This window comes from Eucyclogobius newberryi, unplaced genomic scaffold (genome assembly GCF_026437365.1).
Source record: "Eucyclogobius newberryi isolate DKJ021-1_F unplaced genomic scaffold, fEucNew1.0.hap1 SCAF_12, whole genome shotgun sequence".
NCBI lineage: Eukaryota > Metazoa > Chordata > Actinopteri > Gobiiformes > Gobiidae > Eucyclogobius > Eucyclogobius newberryi.
The window spans coordinates 15,906,628-15,926,722 of record NW_027315746.1 but is presented as its reverse complement, the minus strand read 5'-3'; the positions used below and the strand labels follow the sequence as shown (position 1 = coordinate 15,926,722).

General features: G+C 39.0%; 1 protein-coding gene across 1 annotated transcript in view; it reads left to right on the top strand.

Annotated features, from left to right (window-relative positions):
* Positions 1 to 20,095, top strand: part of ctnnd2b (catenin (cadherin-associated protein), delta 2b) — a 149,650-nt gene that overhangs the window by 112,958 nt on the left and 16,597 nt on the right. Inside the window, exons 14-15 of the mRNA XM_072440958.1 lie at positions 13,728 to 13,914; positions 18,307 to 18,424. Of these exons, the coding sequence (XP_072297059.1) occupies positions 13,728 to 13,914; positions 18,307 to 18,424 (305 nt within the window). The remainder of the gene's footprint in view (positions 1 to 13,727; positions 13,915 to 18,306; positions 18,425 to 20,095) is intronic.

Here is a 20,095-nt window from a genome sequence, read left to right as displayed (position 1 = left end):
ATAGTATCTGGTTCTAGACAACTGAAGGAAGCTGCTTAAAGTGCTTGTTCAGACGCTCAACTTGTTTTACACTAAACATGCAGTATTCACTCATTTGTAGTCGCATGTTGGCAAGATACTTCTGTCGCCACAGCTGCTTTGGGGTAGTGTGGCTGCCAATCTGAGCCCGTAGCCCCTCCAACCAACACAATTAGGGGGGTGAACTGTCTTGTCCAAGGAGGACACTGGAACCACTGACTGTTTGTGGACGAACACGCTTGCGATAATAACAAAATGAGAAACCTAAGACTTAAAGGACATATGCAAAATTAACTTTATTAACAGTTACAACAGTGTTTGCTCATTACTAGTTTACTAGTTGAAAAAAGGCTTCAGTTGTAGTCATCTGGAAACCTTCACCTCACGTCTTCAAACGAGTGATTAGAGGCTTCAAGATGGAGATGCACGGCACTCTGAGGTCCTGAACTTGTATTTCTTCTGTGCTGATAAAGCCTCTTGTGTAGAGGCTGTTTCGTCTCACCTATGTAACGTTCTTTACAGCTTTCTTCACTGCATTGGATCGAATAAACTATATTGCTCTGTTTTTGAGTCGGCAACTTGTCCTTTGGGTGAACCAGTTTTTGTCTTAAAGTGTTTCCTGGTTTAAAATAAACAGGGACTTCGTGTTGTCTAAAAATTATCTGCAGTTTTTCCGACAGGCCAGACACATAAGGGATAGAGACACCCTTCCTTCTCTGTTCAGTTTCCCTTTTGTCCTGCTTCTTGGTTCTCTTCACTCTGTTGAGAGCCCAAGCGGGGTAACCACAGGCTGAGAGGGCATTTCGGACCCTGTGGTTACCCCGCTTGGGCTCTCAACAGAGTGAAGAGAACCAAGAAGCAGGACAAAAGGGAAACTGAACAGAGAAGGAAGGGTGTTTCTATCCCTTATGTGTCTGGCTTGTCGGAAAAACTGCAGAGAATTTTTAGACAACACAAAGTCCCTGTTTATTTTAAACCAGGAAACACTTTAAGACAAAAACTGGTTCACCCTAAGGACAAGTTGCCGACTCAAAAACAGAGCAATGTAGTTTATTCGATCCAATGCAGTGAAGAAAGCTGTAAAGAACGGTACATAGGTGAGACAAAACAGCCTCTACACAAGAGGCTTTATCAGCACAGAAGAAATACAAGTTCAGGACCACAGAGTGCCGTGCATCTCCATCTTGAAGCCTCTAATCACTCGTTTGAAGACGTGAGGTGAAGGTTTTAAGCAGGGAGAAAAGATGGTTTGAAAGAGGAGTCAAGGAAGCTATTTTTGTTAAAAAAGAAAGACCTTTAAACAGAAATGGAGGGCTCAGATTCAATCTTCCTGGTATCTATAATGGAATACTGAACCCCTGGAAAGGTAGAGGACCAGGACCAGGACATTCAGATGCTAATCAGGTACTCAGGGTGGTTGAGCCAGGGTCTCACAAAGACAAAGAGGATTCTAATAGCCCATTAAAATTCTGAATAGGCTAGCTCGGTAGATACAAGGGGGGAGTTTCTGTTGAAACAAACAACTCTTTCTACTTCAGGAAGGTTCCTCCCAATGGGCGGGTCTTACCACAGAACAGTATTAATATCGGAGTTCTCGATCTAAATTCTTTTATTGACAATGACTCTTGGATGAGAGTCGAAACGTCTATTTTTTCAAACATAGTCCAGATGACTACAACTGAAGCTTTTTCTACTATGGAACACGCCTGGACGAATGAGGGATTACACCGACATAGTTTACTAGTTGTATTTTGATTCCTGCATGTTTGACTAATCCTGTATTGTCCTACAAATGAGGCTCGAGTGCACAGATAAATTAAGACTTCAAGTGATACATGTAGAGTTCTAACATGTCAACGCTTACTACGATAAAATGTCTCTCTGAAGAGGCGTGGCTTATAAGTTCTGCAGTTTGAACAGGAAGTCAATGAATCTGTTTCAATTACTGAGCTTTTTTAGGTCAATATTGTGGTTCATAATAATATACATGATGATCCACCTATGTTACAATTCAATACTTGGTACCTATAAAAACCATACTACGTCTCCTTTAACTTAGATGCGTGTTGATTGCACAATCCACCAGGCTTAAACAAATATCACAAATATTCCACTCAGTCTCTCTACGCCTTCCTCACAATATTAAACCTCATAATCCGTCCACCCATGATTTCTCATTACTGCTAGATTTCCACAGATGAAGGTAATTCGTAGTGGAGATTTATCCTCTGATCTTGAAGTGTCGGAAAAGTAATACACGCGCCACACTGTAGACCAACGTTAGGTAATTAAACCCAGATGATGTGATTACATTGCAAAGTGGAGTCTCTCCCCGCACCCCCCAAGGCCAGGCCTTAATCTTTCTGCATTTCACACACACTTGACATGACAGATGATGTGTGCTGACACACAACGGTTTTCAATGTAATTTAGTGTAATGAGAGAGTGCTATGAATGCTATTGCAGGGTACGTACAACAGAAGTGGGTTTACTAATGTTTGCAAAATGTTTAAGAGTTGTTCAAGTTGCTTGGCAAAGGACTGAAAGTGTGGCTAAAGATTATTAATGAAAGTTATATTTGATTATTTTTGAGGACCAATCACTTCATCACGTACATGTCACTCTTGTCAAATATCAATCATTCTGACTGCATGCCTCGAGTGATAATGCACGTTAGGGACTGGAAGGTGCACTTGATGGAATGAAGATGCTGGTGCCTGCACTCTTTTAAAAAACACATTTATGGAACCCTAACCCTTGACTAAAGCCATGCTGTGTTCATGTGGCCCGCGAGAAGTTGTAAAATGCAAATAAACGCTCACACAAGTTGGGAAAAGAGCGCTGGAACTTGGGTCAAAAGCTGCTAACCGACTTCAACAATTGACGTCACCACGGACGAAAATCAGCTGATTTGTTCATTTATCTTAAAAATGTCTGCTCTTTGATTAAGCTTAACTATATTTAGGGGTCAGTTAGTCATGATAGGATTAAAACAGCTTTTTGTTTTACAGTTTATTGCTAATTCATTGCAGTTCAAAGCATATGATCAATTATAACCACCAAAGGAAAGACTAATTCTGCTGGAATACACTTTTCTGAATACGAGTTTTCGGTGCATGTGTTCAGTTACTTCCCAACTCATGGCCATACCAGAAAAGTTTAGCGAGAATTTAGTCCCCAATGTGCATTACCACATAAGGCAAGGGTTACATGATCCACTTGGACAGGATTGGTCCTCAGAAATCCTCAAATGTACTTTTACGTATATTTTCATCATTATATTCAGTGGTGGTCGAGAGGAGAAGGAAATTGGAAATGCAGGATGAATAAATGGGGATGTATTTCTATGCATATCTTGAGAGGTGATTGGTTGAATGACAGAGATAGCAGGCAGTTATTGGCTGACAGGTGACAAGAGGAAGGAATGAAATACAGCTAATCTCTCTGAAATTACTCTACAGCCAGGGCCGGCCCAGCCTATAAGCGAACTAAGCAGCCGCGTAGGGCCCCGAGGCGTTAATAGGGCCCCCAATCTGGCAACCTGTCTTATGCGAAGTGCAAGCGCAGCGTGCGCCACTAGTGTAGGAGCGCTGCTGGCGCGGCAGCGCACACAGCGGTAACATGACACACAAACCGCATTTATTTGTAATGACAATCTGGCAACCAAGACACCAGACCTGCGCTGATTGGGCAACTTCATTGTGCGCGAGCAGAAGAGCGAAACATAAACACAACCGAACGTGGTCCTCATGTCCAGAGGAATATATCCCCCCGGTGCCGAAAAACGAAAGAAGAAACTTTTTGACGATGTAAAGAAACTGCAAACTCAACAACACTCTCCAGGTATTGAACTTCTCTTACAAAGAGACGGTTAATGCTGCTGTTTAAAACAACACGATTCTGTCACGTTAGTTCGCTCAGGCTGGAGGCGACGAGAGCTCTGCACCACACATTATATGTGTCTGAATGAAAGATAATGAGCTTAACATTTACACCAGCCCAGTAGTGTCAGCTGCAGGTGAGGCCGGTGAGGTGGCGTCTATGCCCCGGTCACTAAGAGGCGGAGATCCGGTCCGGACGAGCGCCGTCTCGTCCAGAACCTCTGACGTGAGACTTTGGAGTGAACAGTGTGCGGCCCTGTCCCGGGCCCCTGTCCCGGGCCCCTGTCCCGGGCCCCTGTGCAGCCTCAGTCAGAGATGAGCGGGTTTGAGTTTGCTTCCCCTCTCTCTCACATCACCATGTGTGAGATCAATCGTGACTCGTGATGTCTGTTTTACTTTGACTTCTTAAAGTGCAATAAGAAGAACGTAAAGGTTTATGCATGTCAGGTCCATCAGCCAATCACATTGCAGCATTGTTTCATGCAGGAGTCCAGTGTGTGATGTTCTGATCAGAACAAACATTTATATTATAATTAACTTCTAATAGAGCAATAAAACATTTCAATTTATTTAAAAAGCATCATTAGACTATTTGTTATAAATTATAATAAATTGATAGTGAAAAATAACCAGACATATTATGATTGCGTCTGTTATAGAATAATACTATATATTTTTATACAAAAGTGGCAAAGTTGCAGAAACGCAGTTTCTTCACTATAGCTAGGTTTGGACCTTCACTTCTCGTTCTGTTCATTCTCTGGGAATAACATGTTTGCACTGTTTTATCAGTGTTAATTGTTAATCAAGCAATGCTTATGCCATTTGTTTAATTTAATATAACTTGTTTTGTCACTTTGGCAAGAAGGAACAGTTGGGAGCTGTAAAAGATAAATTAGTAAGGATAACTATTACTTTTACATTTTCAGTTAAAATGAATCAATTTGACCATAATTATTTTTCATAGCCAATATTGTATTGAGTAATTAAGTACACTAATGTATTAATAACTGGCTTTAGTCATTTTCTCCTGGCACAGTTTCATCACATCATCATTTTATAGCATTACAACCTCAACATTTTACTCTTACTTTAGCCGGTTGGACCACATTAAAATGCACCAGAAGACCCAAAAAAGGTCTGAAAATCTCTGGGGGAGGGCCCCCAGACCCCCCCTGTTCATTAATTTAAACTAATGTGCTAATGTGGCTGTAGACCTTTAACGCCCACAAATACGCCCAAAAACATATCTGGGACGTGTGTTATTTGTACAGGGAGTAGAGGTGATGTCAGCGGAATACCAAGTTGCATTGTGGGATTTAAGTTATCAATATTTGAGCTTGTGAGGGGTTGAGAATAAACTAACTGGCAAACGGATGCCCTGGAGTTTTGGTGCGCTTTGTTTGCGTTGAAGAAAGTTCCCATATGTGAATTGTTTACTGACAATGGCAATAAAACTGATTCTGATGACGTGGTGAGGGGCCCCCAAAAATGTTTTCGCTTAGGGCCCCCTGAAGGCTTGGGCCGGCCCTGTCTACAGCATCTTTATCTTGGTCATAATACATATATTTTCTTCTAACTTTTGCAAAACATTGTGTAACAGAGAGATGCGTACTTACATGGCACAGATAGGCCTATATGAAATAAAAGGTTTGGTATGCCGCCTGGGTCTTATGGAAGATTACCATATAAATTAGAGCCGCAATTCAAGGCACGCAGCTCTGAAATCCCTCCTGTCACAAATTAATCAAGTGAACGGGCGACCGGACGTGGACTCTCTCTCCTCCTCCTCCAAACCCAGTGGAAATAACTATATCTGCGCCCCTCGTCCCTATGCACTGTGAGTAATTGGTCTTGGCCCTGTCCTCTGCCTCTCCGGCCCACTATCTCTCTCTCCCTCGCTGGGCATTTTGAAGCACCAAGCTGCCCGTCTGCCTGCGCATTCTCACTCACACCGATTGTTAAACTGTGTAAAATTGCGCTTTCAATTATGACCATTTCCTTTACAGTGGTTCCTTTGTTGACGGACACAGTTGTATTCACTCCAGCTCATTGTATTTGAAGGGTTAGGCCTTTTATGCTTTGTCGGGCTGGATTTTGGCGGTTGATTTTCATTTTGATATAGTGTTTATTTCTGTAAAAGCTGCAGCTGGTTTAAACTTCAGCTGCTACTGACAAAGTCCACTAACAAGACCACAAGGCAACAGGAGATCCTGCAATTACACTATACATATTTATACTAGTGGTGTGCGCTCAGGTCAATCAAGGCGAGCATTGATTGACCAATAAAATCTAAAATCAGTGTGTCACAACATATTTATATTGTTCTGAAATATATCCAAATAAGCCAGTTTTCCCCTCACTTCTGCTGCTGAAGCTTAGCTGAAGTCACAGTGTCTTTTAGTGGTTTCTACAGGCCACTGAGCAGTACTGCGTGGGAAGCTTGGTTCTTCTTCTCCCGCCCCTTTTCATTCTCTGTCCATGTTCAGAGGTTCATGCTCTGCTCTCTAACATGAGCTTTTAGAACCAGAGAGGACAGCTGCCTATTTTAGAGGTCTGTGCTTGTGCTCTGAGGACAACACAGCCTCAAACCACGCTGAATCAACCTGCGTGGGAATTTTGGATGTTTCAGGTTCTGCTCTAACTGAGCATGTGCAGAGGAGATGTGAAGCAACAGCAGCGCCAAGTCTCTCCAACAGAAAAATATCTTTTGTTTTTAGCTAAGAATCTATTGACGTTTCTAAAGATTAGACGTTAGTTAGAAAAACAGGCAGTGATTTAGTAACGTAGAGCACTATTTGGGGAATAGATTAATTGGTGAAGCAGCAGTTCTTACAGGTTTGGGAGTTTAGCTCACATGGGAGAGCTGGGTTCAAAATCCACTTTTTCATGTTTATTTTTTTTTCACTTTTGTGAGCAAATATTATCCAATAAATATTAATGAACACCCGAAAGTTTGCTTTCCCATCCATAAAGGTCACGTCACGTTACTGATTTATACAGAAAACTACTAGTGAACAGTGTATTTTAATGTGAAAAGGGAGATTGAACTTGAACCCAAACTTAATGCATGTTCTCTCTTTCCTGCTGCTGTGAATATAAGTCCTTCAAAAATATTTAGCTGACTAAGAAAACATTTTGGTTGACTTAAACACCATGAACCGACTAATCAACAGGCCTAGTGGAAGCAGAACTTATAGCCAAGCCAAGCGAATGAAGGCAATGGAGGTAATGAAAGTATGAAGTACTTTATTAAGTTATGTTGTCAGATGTCCAGATGACTTTGAACCCTTTTCCAATCTACCGTTATCGCACATTTGTATTTGTATTTTGGTGAAATATATATTAGGCCATATTGCCTTACTCTGAGCTTTGAACATAATTTTCCCTTGAAATGTATATATTCCACTATATCCAGTTTATTCCCTATAGAGGACGCAGTTGCCATCTGCTCCATAAGCTCCATAGTAGTTGACACATAGCCTCAATATGCTTGCGGCAACTTGTTCCGCCGTCCTTCACTCCTTGTTGCATTCATCACATACGGTGAGGACGTTCCATCTTACTAAGGTATTCCTGTTATTCCTCCCATGAATCACAAATAAAGCACCTGTTATTATATACTTATTTTTACGCACAGCGCCCCCCGTTGTGAGCATCTCCTGCTGAAAATACCATGCATCACAATCTAAGCTGACAGGTCGTTGTCAGCTTCAGCGTGAGAAACGTCACTTCCATTCTGTGTTTGTAGATTTAAGTCCAGGTTTACAAATCCTTCAGTGATTTAATTGTGGTCTTGAATCATCAAAACTCACAGAAATAAACAGTTAGGAAATCTTGTTACTAGGTCTAGTGTTATGCAACATTTGTGCAATAGTCAACGTGATGATCATGTAAATATGTAAATATGCTTCAGTTATTTAAGTTAAAAGGTACATTTATTTTGTTCATACTAGGGGTTTAGTTTATTTATTTATTTATTGTATTTTTTTCTATTGCAATACTGATATTTCATTTAGTTTGTTATTTATTTCTTTATAGTATATTCTTATTTTTTGATAACTTCTATTTTCTTCTAGCTTTGATTTCTCCTTGCGGATGAATAAAAGTACTTCTGATTCTGATCTTTGCTCCCAGAATTACTCATAGTTCACATATTTTTTCAGGCAATTTGAACAGAAAATAATTTGACAAGCGGCTTAACAATTGTACTTTAGCTACGCAGCATTAAGTGAATAAAGTCTTGGTTTTCATCTATCGCTTTTGAATTCCTGCCATTGTTCCTCCAAGAATGTGCGGCAGTATTTATTCATAGTTGTGGAATTTGTCCATGATTGACTGAAGTGCCTGACCTTGGGCGGCTGTAGAGAGCCTGCCCGTCTCCAATGGTAACGCCATTAGAGGAAACAAACGTGATGTCTGCATGTGATTCCACAGCTTCATTAATATAATTAATATATGACTATAGGCCTGTGTGGACCCAGTCATTAAAAGTAATCAATGGCCACTCGTTATCAAAACAGAAAGCCAAGATTCTATTTCAGGACTGTATTTGTGTACAGCGAGAAAATCTATGCTTGTCATTCTTCCAAACATTGATCCCAGAATAATCCTTATTGATGGATTTTTCTTTTAAATTAATGATTTTGGCATTGTACTTTTAATTACAGTGTTCTTTTAATTACAGTGTTCTTTTAATTACAGTGTACTTTTAATGACAGTGTTTGTTTCAAAGTCGTATCCTCGTTTCAAAGTCGTATCCTTAAAAAAAAGAAGCAATTTAAAGCTATACTGAGAGAAATGTGGACAGTGTCTAAAGATGTGCAGCTGACTCTTGTTCACACTATGACCCCCAAAGTTTAATTCAACACGTTTGTTTCTAAGACTCACATCACACAATGGTGAAATCACTGCCTGTGGAGGGACCACATGAGCCGTACTGTGCACAGTGTTCAACATAGAACCAAACTGTCCCGCTGCTGCTGCTGCTGCTGCTGCTGCTGCTGCTGCTGCTGCTGCTGCTGCTGCTGCTGCTGCTGCCAAGGTCGTCCTCTTTACAAAACAACAAATACTGATTGTTTAGTGGCAAGAAATGTCAGTTACTTAGAGTGCATCTGAAAAAAAAATCATCCAAATTGCCAGATATGTTTAAAATTATTTGAGTCTATGGTGTGGCACTTTTTAGTGTTGAATGTACTATGACACCATCACATTTATCAATCAATCAAAATGTATTTGCACTGCAGCATTCATACAAAATGGATGAATGATGCAGTGCTTTAGTAGTAAAGTAGTGCTTTAGTAGTAAAGTAGTGCTTTACTACTATACATAACAGATCAAAACCAAAGTACTGAACATATATATATGTATGTTTCTATGTCTTTGGGCAAGACATTTAACCCACCGTGCCGCCAGTGTCTGCATACACAAGTGAACACGGGATGAAAGCGCTATGAGATTATGTATTTATCCAGAAAACAATGTCCACTTAACACGTCAAAGAATTGTCTAAAACATCTGAAAAGCCACATGAAACAGTATTATTTCTATCAAACTTAAACAAGGTCAGTAAATGATGCTCAAAGATGTAAAATGTCTTTCTTCACAGTCAGAGACAGCCACAAGATTCATTTCCTCTTCCTCCACTGCGCAGGGCGTTATGACGTAAGACCAAGGCAATTACCCCTCTGCATCTGATCTGCCATTAGCTGCGTGTGTGTGTGTGTGTGTGTCTGTGTGTGTCGGTCTGTGTGTGTAGGTGTGTGTGAGTGTGTGTGTGTGTGTGTGTGTGTGTGTGTGTGTAGGTGTGGGTGTGTTTGTGCCTGTTCCGCTGGATCCATGCTGAGGCGTTTAGTGAACCGCCGCTCCTCTTTTCAGTCTCACATCAAAGATCGAATCCTTCAGCGGCGCACCTCGGGGAGATGATGTCATGCTGCACTCACAAAGACGTGCCCCAAACAGCTGACTGTGCTCATCATGCTAAAGATATGCACTTGAGGCGGCAGTCAAACATTTTTTATACTTATCTACATCTGCAATTTATAGAAACGCATCATTCAAACCTTGAAGTGAAGCCTTTTCACATGACTCACACTGATGCTAATTGTTTGAGAGCTCATCTTCGTTGCATTAATTATTCCGCTATTGATTGCTTTTTTAACCCGCTAATAAACTATTAAGCCATATATCCTGGATGCATTGTGGCATTTTTATCAACCACGATAAAATGATTTCTGAGATAAAACAACTTTGACAACAACGATTGAATGCCTCAGTACATAAGGTATTATTAACACCAAATGTCTCAAAACGCAATTTCTCAAGCAATTTTATTAGTTTGACCGGCCTTATCTTTTCTTTTATTGACTTTTGGTTATGGCAGCGATGTTATCAAATACAGGACTACATTTCATTTCCAATACCATTTTCCTTTCACCAGCCAATCCTAGACCATGTTTATTGACAAAAATGCACTCTTATCATCACACTTTTAAGATGCATCGTTGTAGAATTACTCCAAAACAACCCTGTAGTCTCACTCTTTCCCACAAAACGGTCATCGCTAATTACTATTGATTACTACTTAAAGCAGTAGGTTAAAAAAAAGAAACGCCCTTTTACCCGCAACTTGCTCCCAGTGCCTTCTACCAACATGTCCAGTCTTCAATAGTAGGCTATAATTACCTGATAGCACAATGTGGCCACCAAGGATCTCAGGCTTCGTAGTCTGTTCACAGTAATTGCATGTATAAATAAGTGTTAGATAAGTGCACAGGACTCAGACAGACGTATAATTATGAATAGAGAGATGTGGCAGTGGACAAGGGTCGACCAGGATTATATGTTATATTATTAAGGATGTGTGAAGCGTGAAGTGATGTCGACTTATTGTTCAGTTGAGAATATATTTTCAGGCTCAGGTGCCTTTTCTTTGCTGGTTGAGTCCTTCAGTGGTGTGTTCTGGTTTGAAGCAGGTTTAATTTAGTCTAGATATCTTTAGGATTTAAACATGAGCCCAGTTTAGTCCTGATTTAGACTCGATATGATCTTATTCAAGTCCTGCTTTTGTCCTGATCTAGTCCAAGTTTAGTTTTGGGAAGAGTTGGTAGTACTTTTCTTTTTTTTTAAATTGTACTTCATAGAGTCATTTTCAGATGCCATACTTGTACTTGAAAAATTATTAGTTTGAAGTGACAATCTTCGTAAGTCGGCAAGTGACAAAAGCTGTATCTTGTATTAAATGGCTCAAACATTTGTGTTTCTTTGCAACTTGCCTTGACATTTGATCTATTTTCGTTAATTTGTCGCGTCTTTTCTTTGGAAATACCAGAATCTTAACATTTTGTCTGTCCAATTATATAAATGCATAAATCATAATCCAGCTTTAAAACATTTTACATCCAAACTGTTACTTTGTACTCAAGTAGTTGTTTCTCCAAATAATGTATTACTTTTTACTACATATTTGGGTTAACTACTCTACTTACTTATTCTACTTGAGAACTACTATCCAGCTTTGGTTGCAGGTTTAGTCCCACTTTAATCCAACTTTTTAGACCTTATACCACATGTTTAGCCGCGCATCTCTTTGTTTTTAGACTTTAATTCTTATCCCTGCCATTTTATATATTTAACATTTGCGCTATGAAATCCGCACACTTTCGCCTTTATAATTGTTGACATGCATGATGGGAAGAAAAGCTGTGTCTCTTGAGAAGGGGAAACTTTAGTCTGTAGCAATTGTTAAAGCGTGTGTTTTCGTGGCTGACAGAGGACGTGAACAGTAATTGCGAGAGGACAGAAAACTCCTCCATTTTCTTGCTTGGCTGCTCAGCGACTGTACAGCCAATTCAGGAGAGGATTAGGAACACGGGGCGAGCTTTTTGTAAGTGATTTACCACCTTCACTGCCTCTACCTTGTACTCTATTAATTACATTTGCAGTTTGGTGACCGCCAGCCAGAATGGAATAAATTAAATGTTTGGAAAGATTTGAGCTTTTAACATTCCGCGCAGGTTGGAGGTGCGGGGTGCTAATTGCAATACTCTCATCGCTCTCTAAGTGTTTTTTGCTTTATGACAGCGACGGTGATGGTGCAACTCAATAAATGCGATGACAAGGAAGTATGTTTTAATTTATGATAAGATGTGACTAGTGTTTGAAATCAACCTGCTGTGAAATCACTCAAGTAGAAGTTAATTAAGAGTGACTGTAAATTGTGTGAACCTCTACTAAAATTATGAATACTAAATGTTTGTATACAAAAGAAGAGATTACATTTAATGTAATTAGTAAGAGGAATAAAAAGTGGTAGAGCGATTTTTCAAGGGCTTTTTCAGTTCTGATATAGAATGGCAATACTTTGGCTGCCTATACCTGATCTTAACTGATGAATTGTTTTTTTTTAAAAGGGTTTCAATTTTGGTATGGCTGTTATTTATTGTGCAAGTAGCTACAGAATTGTGTGAATAAAAGTTCAACATCTGCCAGTAAATTATTACCAAAAGTTCCGAGCTATACAGCGCTTCTGAATTAAAGCCGCGCCAATGAAATTTACAAAGAAAAAAATGATTGCACATGAGATATTTATTTAATAAAATAATAAAAAATAACAACACGGTAGTGATGCGCCGGCTGTCATTTGAACTGGGGTTTTCGCAGTGTACCTGTGGAGGTACTCTGCTGCGTCGCGGGTCTAATTAGACTCATTTCTCAATTAATATGAGTTGGATTCTAATAAGACACAGAGCATTTTGAAGCTTAACAGATAGAAAACCCATCACAGCTGTTCCTACTGTCCCTTCTGTCCTTGATTACTCTGTGTGAGCTGATTTACCTTTTCACATCTGGTTCATCTGCTCCTGAGCTTGTACTTAGTGTTGTAAAATGTTATATTTACACAGAAGCTTTTGAAGCTTAAAATACAGAGAACACGACATGTCCCCTGGACAGTCTGACGTCTTCTTCTACAGTGTGTCAAACGCGTGTGCTTCCTGCTAGAGTGCCTTCCGGTGGCGGTTAGAAAATAAAAATCTATCAATTAGACGCACCATTGGATCAACCGCAGGGTTCAAAGTGTGAGAAAAAAGTTGAAAAGAAATACAGTAGTCTTATTACATCCAATTAAGGCCAAAGCAGCATATCAGCTGAACCCATATCGATACTGCCAATTCCTAGAGTCTTTGCCCTCAAGTGCAAAACAGTGACAAAAACAGTAAACTGGGTAAAAAGTGGAAGTGAAAACTGGGGAGCAACATACAGGGCCAGACACTTGACGCTGAGGCCTGCATGTGTATTTCTTCCCCAGAATGCACTAGGTACTCTCATATAAGTTAGAAAGCCTCCAATGATCAGCAAAAAAGATGATTTGTTTAGTAACTTACATCAAGCAAAGATTGATACGTCTATTAATATTAGTATTTGTTGCTCCAACAGATTTAAACCACACACATTTCATATATTCACAGTGTAATTTTCATTGATTATATGTTGTTTCATTCATTGATTTTATTCAGGTACTTTAGGTCTGGTTGAATTTGTAAAATGATCACATTTATTCAGCGCTTTTCTACCTTCAAGGCACTCAAAGCTCATCAAGGAACCACTCACCCATTCACACACATTCACACACATTCACACGCCAGCGTACGCAGGGCCAAGTGTCCTGCCCAATCACACAATGACAGTATGTATCTGTGGGAACTAGAATCACACCTCCAACTTGTGTCAATGGACCATCGGATCAGAGGAGGAACACTACCAACCAAGCTACTCTCACCTCGTATTTACATCTACAATCTCTTCCCTCTTCTCTGGCTTGTGTTTAGGAGTTCTGTGGAACCTGTCCTCCTGCGACGCTCTGAAGATGCCCATCATTCAGGATGCGCTGGCCGTTCTGACCAACGCGGTGATCATCCCTCACTCGGGCTGGGACACTTCTCCTCACACACAGGACGACCGCAAACTGCACCTGCACTCGTCACAGGTGCTGCGCAACGCCACCGGCTGCTTACGGTCAGTTACTCACATTTTACTCACACTTTATTACGATTCAGGGATGGACAATATTGGTGTCGAACATGTGGGTTTTTTCTAAGCTTCCCCAGTCTAAGTATCATTTCTAGTTTGTCTTCAATACATCAGAGTAATGAATTAAAATGGATATTGAAGAGCAATGAAGCTAAAGACATCATGTATCATAAAAATATAACAAATCCTATTTCAGATGCATTTGATATTTGAAAACAGTAACTGGATTGTCTTTAATAGCAGTTAAAGGAGTTAATAATTATACACTTGCGTAAATAGCACTCATTTGAATTATTTACTGTATTGTATATCAGTCTATAGCCCCACATATTCCCTCCATGTTGGGTTTCAATATTCGACCCTTCATAAACAGCTCTCACGGTGCCAGTAAAGTGCTAACAACAAACATTACAGATTTTCCCCAAATGTATTTGGTTTCCTAGTGTAAAGTGTATAAAGCCCTAATGGATATACATTCTTTTTTTCTTCTTCTGTGCTAATATTATGTAGCAATTCTGTCCATGATAGAGATTTATTGTGAATGTGATTCTTTCTGTAAAAGGAGAGTCATGGATAATGAGCAGATTTCCATTGCCTTGTCTCCTCTGAGTGTTGGAATAAATCAATAGAAAACAAACAACCTTTCAAAGCCGCTGTGTATTTCCAAATATAAATCTTCAATTTAAAGTATTTCATAAGGAATAGAAAATTAGGCGGATCTGAGAAATAGACAAAAATGTATATTTTATTATGTGAAAATTTCCTCTTCTCATTGTGTAAAATTCAATAAAGCGCCCGACATCTGTGATAGCATCATACAGCAACTTAGCATACTATAGCATATTACTATAGCATATTAGCGTTTCCTAAATTAAGTCTAGAAATGCATAGTGTATTGATTTTCTACATTTTAGCCTAAAGAGACAGACATAACCTATTTTTAAGTCTTATTTTAGTCTTAAGTTCATGTAAAGTTGTTAAAGAAGTGCAGGGACATTATTCATGCAAAATATAAAGCAGCTTAGCAATGCGCAATTAACTTTGAGCCGGAGACCGGGCCATACATTTTACTGTACATTTAACACGAGCAAGTGACAAATTAGAGCACTCTGCAAAGTACTGCGCTGTGGTAAAGCCTTAAATTATGCTTAAACCGCCAACTTTATCATAAGATTCATTTCATAATTGATTTTGTGTTTCCAAAGTCGTCCCATATCTCTTCAGCTTAAATCTCATTAAGAAGAAAGACTCTGTGCCTCTGATGCGTACGCTCATTGTACTCACTGTTTGAAGAGACGTATAAACCCGCAATAACTTTCCAAAGTAAAAGCTTCTTGCCAAAATAGTATATAGTAGATCTTCATACACTTCTGATGTTTTCATACTTTTGTTTTATTTCCATTTAATATGTGATTCTGGCTTTGTTTCTGACTCACTCTCGAACCAAGAATATAACAATGAGTTTTAGGAATTTATTATTATTAATTAAGTTTACCATAAATTGTACAGTGGTGGAATAAGTTTTGTTAGTGACGTAAAAGTACATATACAGGAGCAAAAAAAAAAGACAAATGAAAAAAGTAAAATCACATAACATATGAAAATCGACTTAAGTAAACGTAAAAAGATCTTGAAAAAATAATTTCTTCAATGTTTTTTATGCTCAAACTCAGACTTTACTCAGGATGTCACCATGAATATGCTGAAAAAAATAACCCATATGAAAAGTAATATATTTTCTGTCCAGTTAAAACTTGTAGTGGAGTATAAAGTACAGATACCTGCTAGTAAAAGTAAGAAAATGTTGTTTATCACAGTACTTTTACTGGTGTACTTCGTTTCTTTCCACCACTGCAGTCAAGCCTCTTTATATTTATATAATCAGCTCATGGCAATATGTGAGTTTAGTCAACTTACTGTCTATTCCAGGTTTTTTTTTTTAAATGAAAGGAAAAATCAATGCATCCTCTTCAGCGTTTTCTCGTGGAGGACTTGGCACCAGTGTAGTCAAGGTTGAGTGAGGATAGAGTGGGCTCGCTGCCATTTCAACATTTGCATTTCAGCGTGCAAGCTTGTCTCGCCTCTGTCTATATGTGGAGCTTGCAGAAACACTCCCCGCATACACATAACTTCGGATTTTCCGCTCAAAATCGCAGTACAACAATATAGAAACATGCTCTGTCCCATATCTACGTCTGTTTCTTTGTGCGGACCGGCTCGCTAAACCCAAGCTATTCGTCTCTCTCACGCCTTGTTAGGAGAGGCTGTGGCCATTTGATTAAAGATTGAATATTTCATGCTTTGCTGTACGGTCGGCCACCTGCTCTTTTCCGCTGCGCCGTCTCTCAAATATTTTCTCATTTTCTCCGCCCTCATCCTTCACTCCAGCTCTATCAGCGCCCATGACTCTATCTCAATCATATTAGCCGTCCTTTATCCAGCTATTTACCCGCTGCAGACAGTCTGAGCTGCTGTCTCCACATCCACACAAACAAACTGCGTCTCTCATTCTCTGCGGTGCTAGTCTCGTCTCGTATTGATCTGACACATATAAATCAATTATAAATGACGCTTCGGATTGGAATGAATTAGAAAAGGTTCGGGTTTAGACGTTGAAGGAGGTGTCTTGTTTTCGCAAAATCTGTTGTTAATTGGAGGAATATGTTGACAGTCGCTCCGATTTAAAAATAACAGCAGCAAAAACAGCAAAAATGAAGAATTCCGTCTCATCTCATTCTGTCGGAAGTCAAATCTCCCTGTTATAATTTCACCTAAAATTACCTCTTGTGTGGATGTTTGCGTTTAAATTGTATAGGCATAGATAATTCCAGATACTGTTGTTTTTATCTGATTAACTAAGGGTTGTAAACACACCCTCATTACATTTAAAACTGTCCATTGAACACTAAATCAAAATTGTGACATTTTTCTACTTCTGTCCCATTCTCCAAATCTTACTGTATTTATAAATATTCCAGAACTTTGCCTCCGCACAAGGAAGTGCTTTTGTTACGTGTTTCATTGACCCATGTTATTTTAGTCAAGTTTTATTATCTAAATACAGTAAAATATGTTGGTAAATCTCATGGGACTTACTGGGGATTACTAAGCCAGTTACAGGTCAGAAGCAACACAATCTGACATGCTCCAAATAAGATATATAAGATACTGGGGATTCGATATCTTGAAACATTTTGAGACAGCTTGAGCCTCAGCATCAGGGTCTGCAGAATCTGTCTGAATATATTCTTCAACTAATCCTGAAGCTCCATGCTCTGGTCTTATTATGTATAGTCGATTTTCAGTCAGAGAGCTTTTGTGGAGCAATATTCTGTGCTTAATATGCTGGGACGTGCACTTACTTTAAAAAATAATATATATCCACGGCTGAATAAAGAGAAATCAAAGAACATTGCGTTTGTGCTGGTCCCAAATCAGATCATTATAAGTTTATATTTGAAATTGACCCCGTTTTGTTGCAATATGATCAGTGCAACTTTTTAGCTGTTGGAAATTTGTCAAAACTGATGAAAGTTGGTGATATTATTTGCTGTGTGTGCCAATTAAATGGATATTTAACTCCAGATTTTAACATACTACCTGGATGTTTTTATTTTATTTTCATTACTATCCAAATAACAATATTTAGAATATTTTAGCGCAATCTGACAGAAATGATCTACACCGTAAATGTCTTTGATGAGTTTCACATTATTACACAAAACGCTTATGAACTATAAAAATAAACACAAAAAAGCTGAAACATTATATACCGTTGTTCAGAAAACTACACTGAAAGTTGTAAAAATTCATGAAACTAATACATTTGTAATATTGCATGTGGGCCAATAAAACATGACTTTAAATTCACTCATCTAAACATGCTACATGAAGTACGCCATTCAAAGTCCTATATTTGTTGAATCAGCACTTTTAAAATGTAAAAAGATTATAAAAGATATTTGAAATTGAAGCTGCATCACCCATTTTTGTGACTAAAATCAAACACGCTCTTAATCTAATTAGAAAACATGTTATCTATTGCAAACTTGTAAGAAAGAGCCATGGAAGAGCTGGGGTGAGAGCTGATTGGCTGTTTAGTGGTGATCCGCCCCGCTTCACTTTTCCGTCTGAAAAAGCTGTTCTAAAGCTGTGCTAGTGAACACAAAATGCATGGACATGAACCCTAGTGATGTGCTAAAAGGTTAAATTAATGATAGCTAGGAATATGTTACACCCACTTTGAAAATCAGGTACCCCAGCTTCAAAGAAACGTGTTGGTGCCAGAAATCAGCGGCACATTTTCCTTCGAAAGCCGATTTGAACACGCTACCTGAAGTGCGCCATTCTTAACCGAATCGCTCTTAATCGTCATAGGAACGTGAGCTCTGCTGGAGAGGAGGCCCGGCGGAGGATGCGGGAGTGTGAGGGCTTGACAGACGCGCTGCTTTACGTGATCCAAACGGCCCTGGGGAGCAGCGAGATCGACAGCAAGGTACGGGAGCACACAGCGGCCCCGCAGTGGAGCCGCCCGCAGCCATTCAATATACCATACACCAATACACTCATATTACATCTACAATACACAGTCAAGCTACTCTGACTCCCCACTTCCAGGAGCCAGAATCTATATACAGAAATGAGCTGCTCTATCCAAGACTGAAATGCAGTGCACATGGATGAGTAGTTATGTTGGAGGGAACATTTGCATTTACATATGTTTTACATGCGTTGTCTGCATCTGGGTTTTATCGTTTGTTTCCACTCTATTCAAATGTGGTTTGCATAATGGCTTTAGACTGAGGCCATTTCCTATCCTTATGTTTTTACATGTTCATTTGTTATGTCGATGTTTGGAATCTATAAAGTAAATGCTTTAGTAGAATTGCAAATGATGACTAGTCTTCGCAGGGCGGGACATAAACAAATTATTCTGTTTTCCCATAAATCAGTCATTTATATTTAATAAGTCTTCACTAATACTAAAATTTGTCAAAGTTTTGTGTGGTCATTGGCGATTACAAATCACATTATGTTCACCAATCAGGGATGATATTATAACCATCTGTCAAATGTGAACTGGGGCCCTTTTGGCAGCTTTGGGGATGTTTTTTCTCCATCACAATTTGGTCAAACTTGCACACATTATTACAGACTGGCACATGTCGTCCACAAAATGTCCGCTGAGTCTGGGTTATCCGTCTTCTTTTCACCTCTAAACTTTACTCAATGATTAGTTAAGTCAAAATAAAGTTAACTTGTTGTTAGATGACTCATTGTAATGTGAGAATTGTGCTGCTTGATTAAGGTCAAGGTGTCAAGGTCATAAAGGTCATGTGTGTTATTGGCTATTCTCTTTTGTTAAATGTAAAATGGCTTCTATGTAATTAATAAGCAATACTTTTTTTCAAACACGTTTATGATATTACAGGAAGCGAAATGTATCATGTAATTTAAATCTATTAAAGGTGCATTATAGCATTTCTGGTGGAGTGTCAGCCACTTTATGGTCAGCACAAATATGCCATTGCTATGCCTGGAATGTTCCACTGTATGGCAATAAAATTGTATATCCTGCATTGTTCAGTTATAGGTGTTTTATTGCTTAGAAATACCTTGACAAATGTGCATTCTCACTGTGTTAAAGCATAATTCTCTTAGAAAATGTTCCACCTGAAATGTTACTTATGAAATGCTTAAGTAACATAATAATCACATATGAATAATAGTAATTCTAATTTTAAATATTGGAAAAATTGTATCAGCAAATCTTCTCGAGGATCTAGAGTTTGTCCTTGGGGATGAATAAAAGTCATTCTGATTCCGATTTTGTCTAATAACATAGGGAGAACAAACAATAGAAACCCATGAAAATACAAAAAAAGGCCTTATTTTTAAGAATTGCTTTCAAAACACAGACCAGTGTCCATCACACAGTATTTATGGATTTCAGCTTCCTGTTCATACGTGATATTTTGCCCACTCAAAAGATTTAGTTTGATTTGTCAACCGCAATGACAACAGTACTAGATGTTTGTCGCTCTGAAACCCATGGATAGTTTGACCCCTCAAAACCAGAGAAAGCCTTGTCTTTTATTGATGTTAATGTGCTGTTTCATATCTTAAATTAGATTACCTTATTTCCACATTACAGCATAGAAAACAC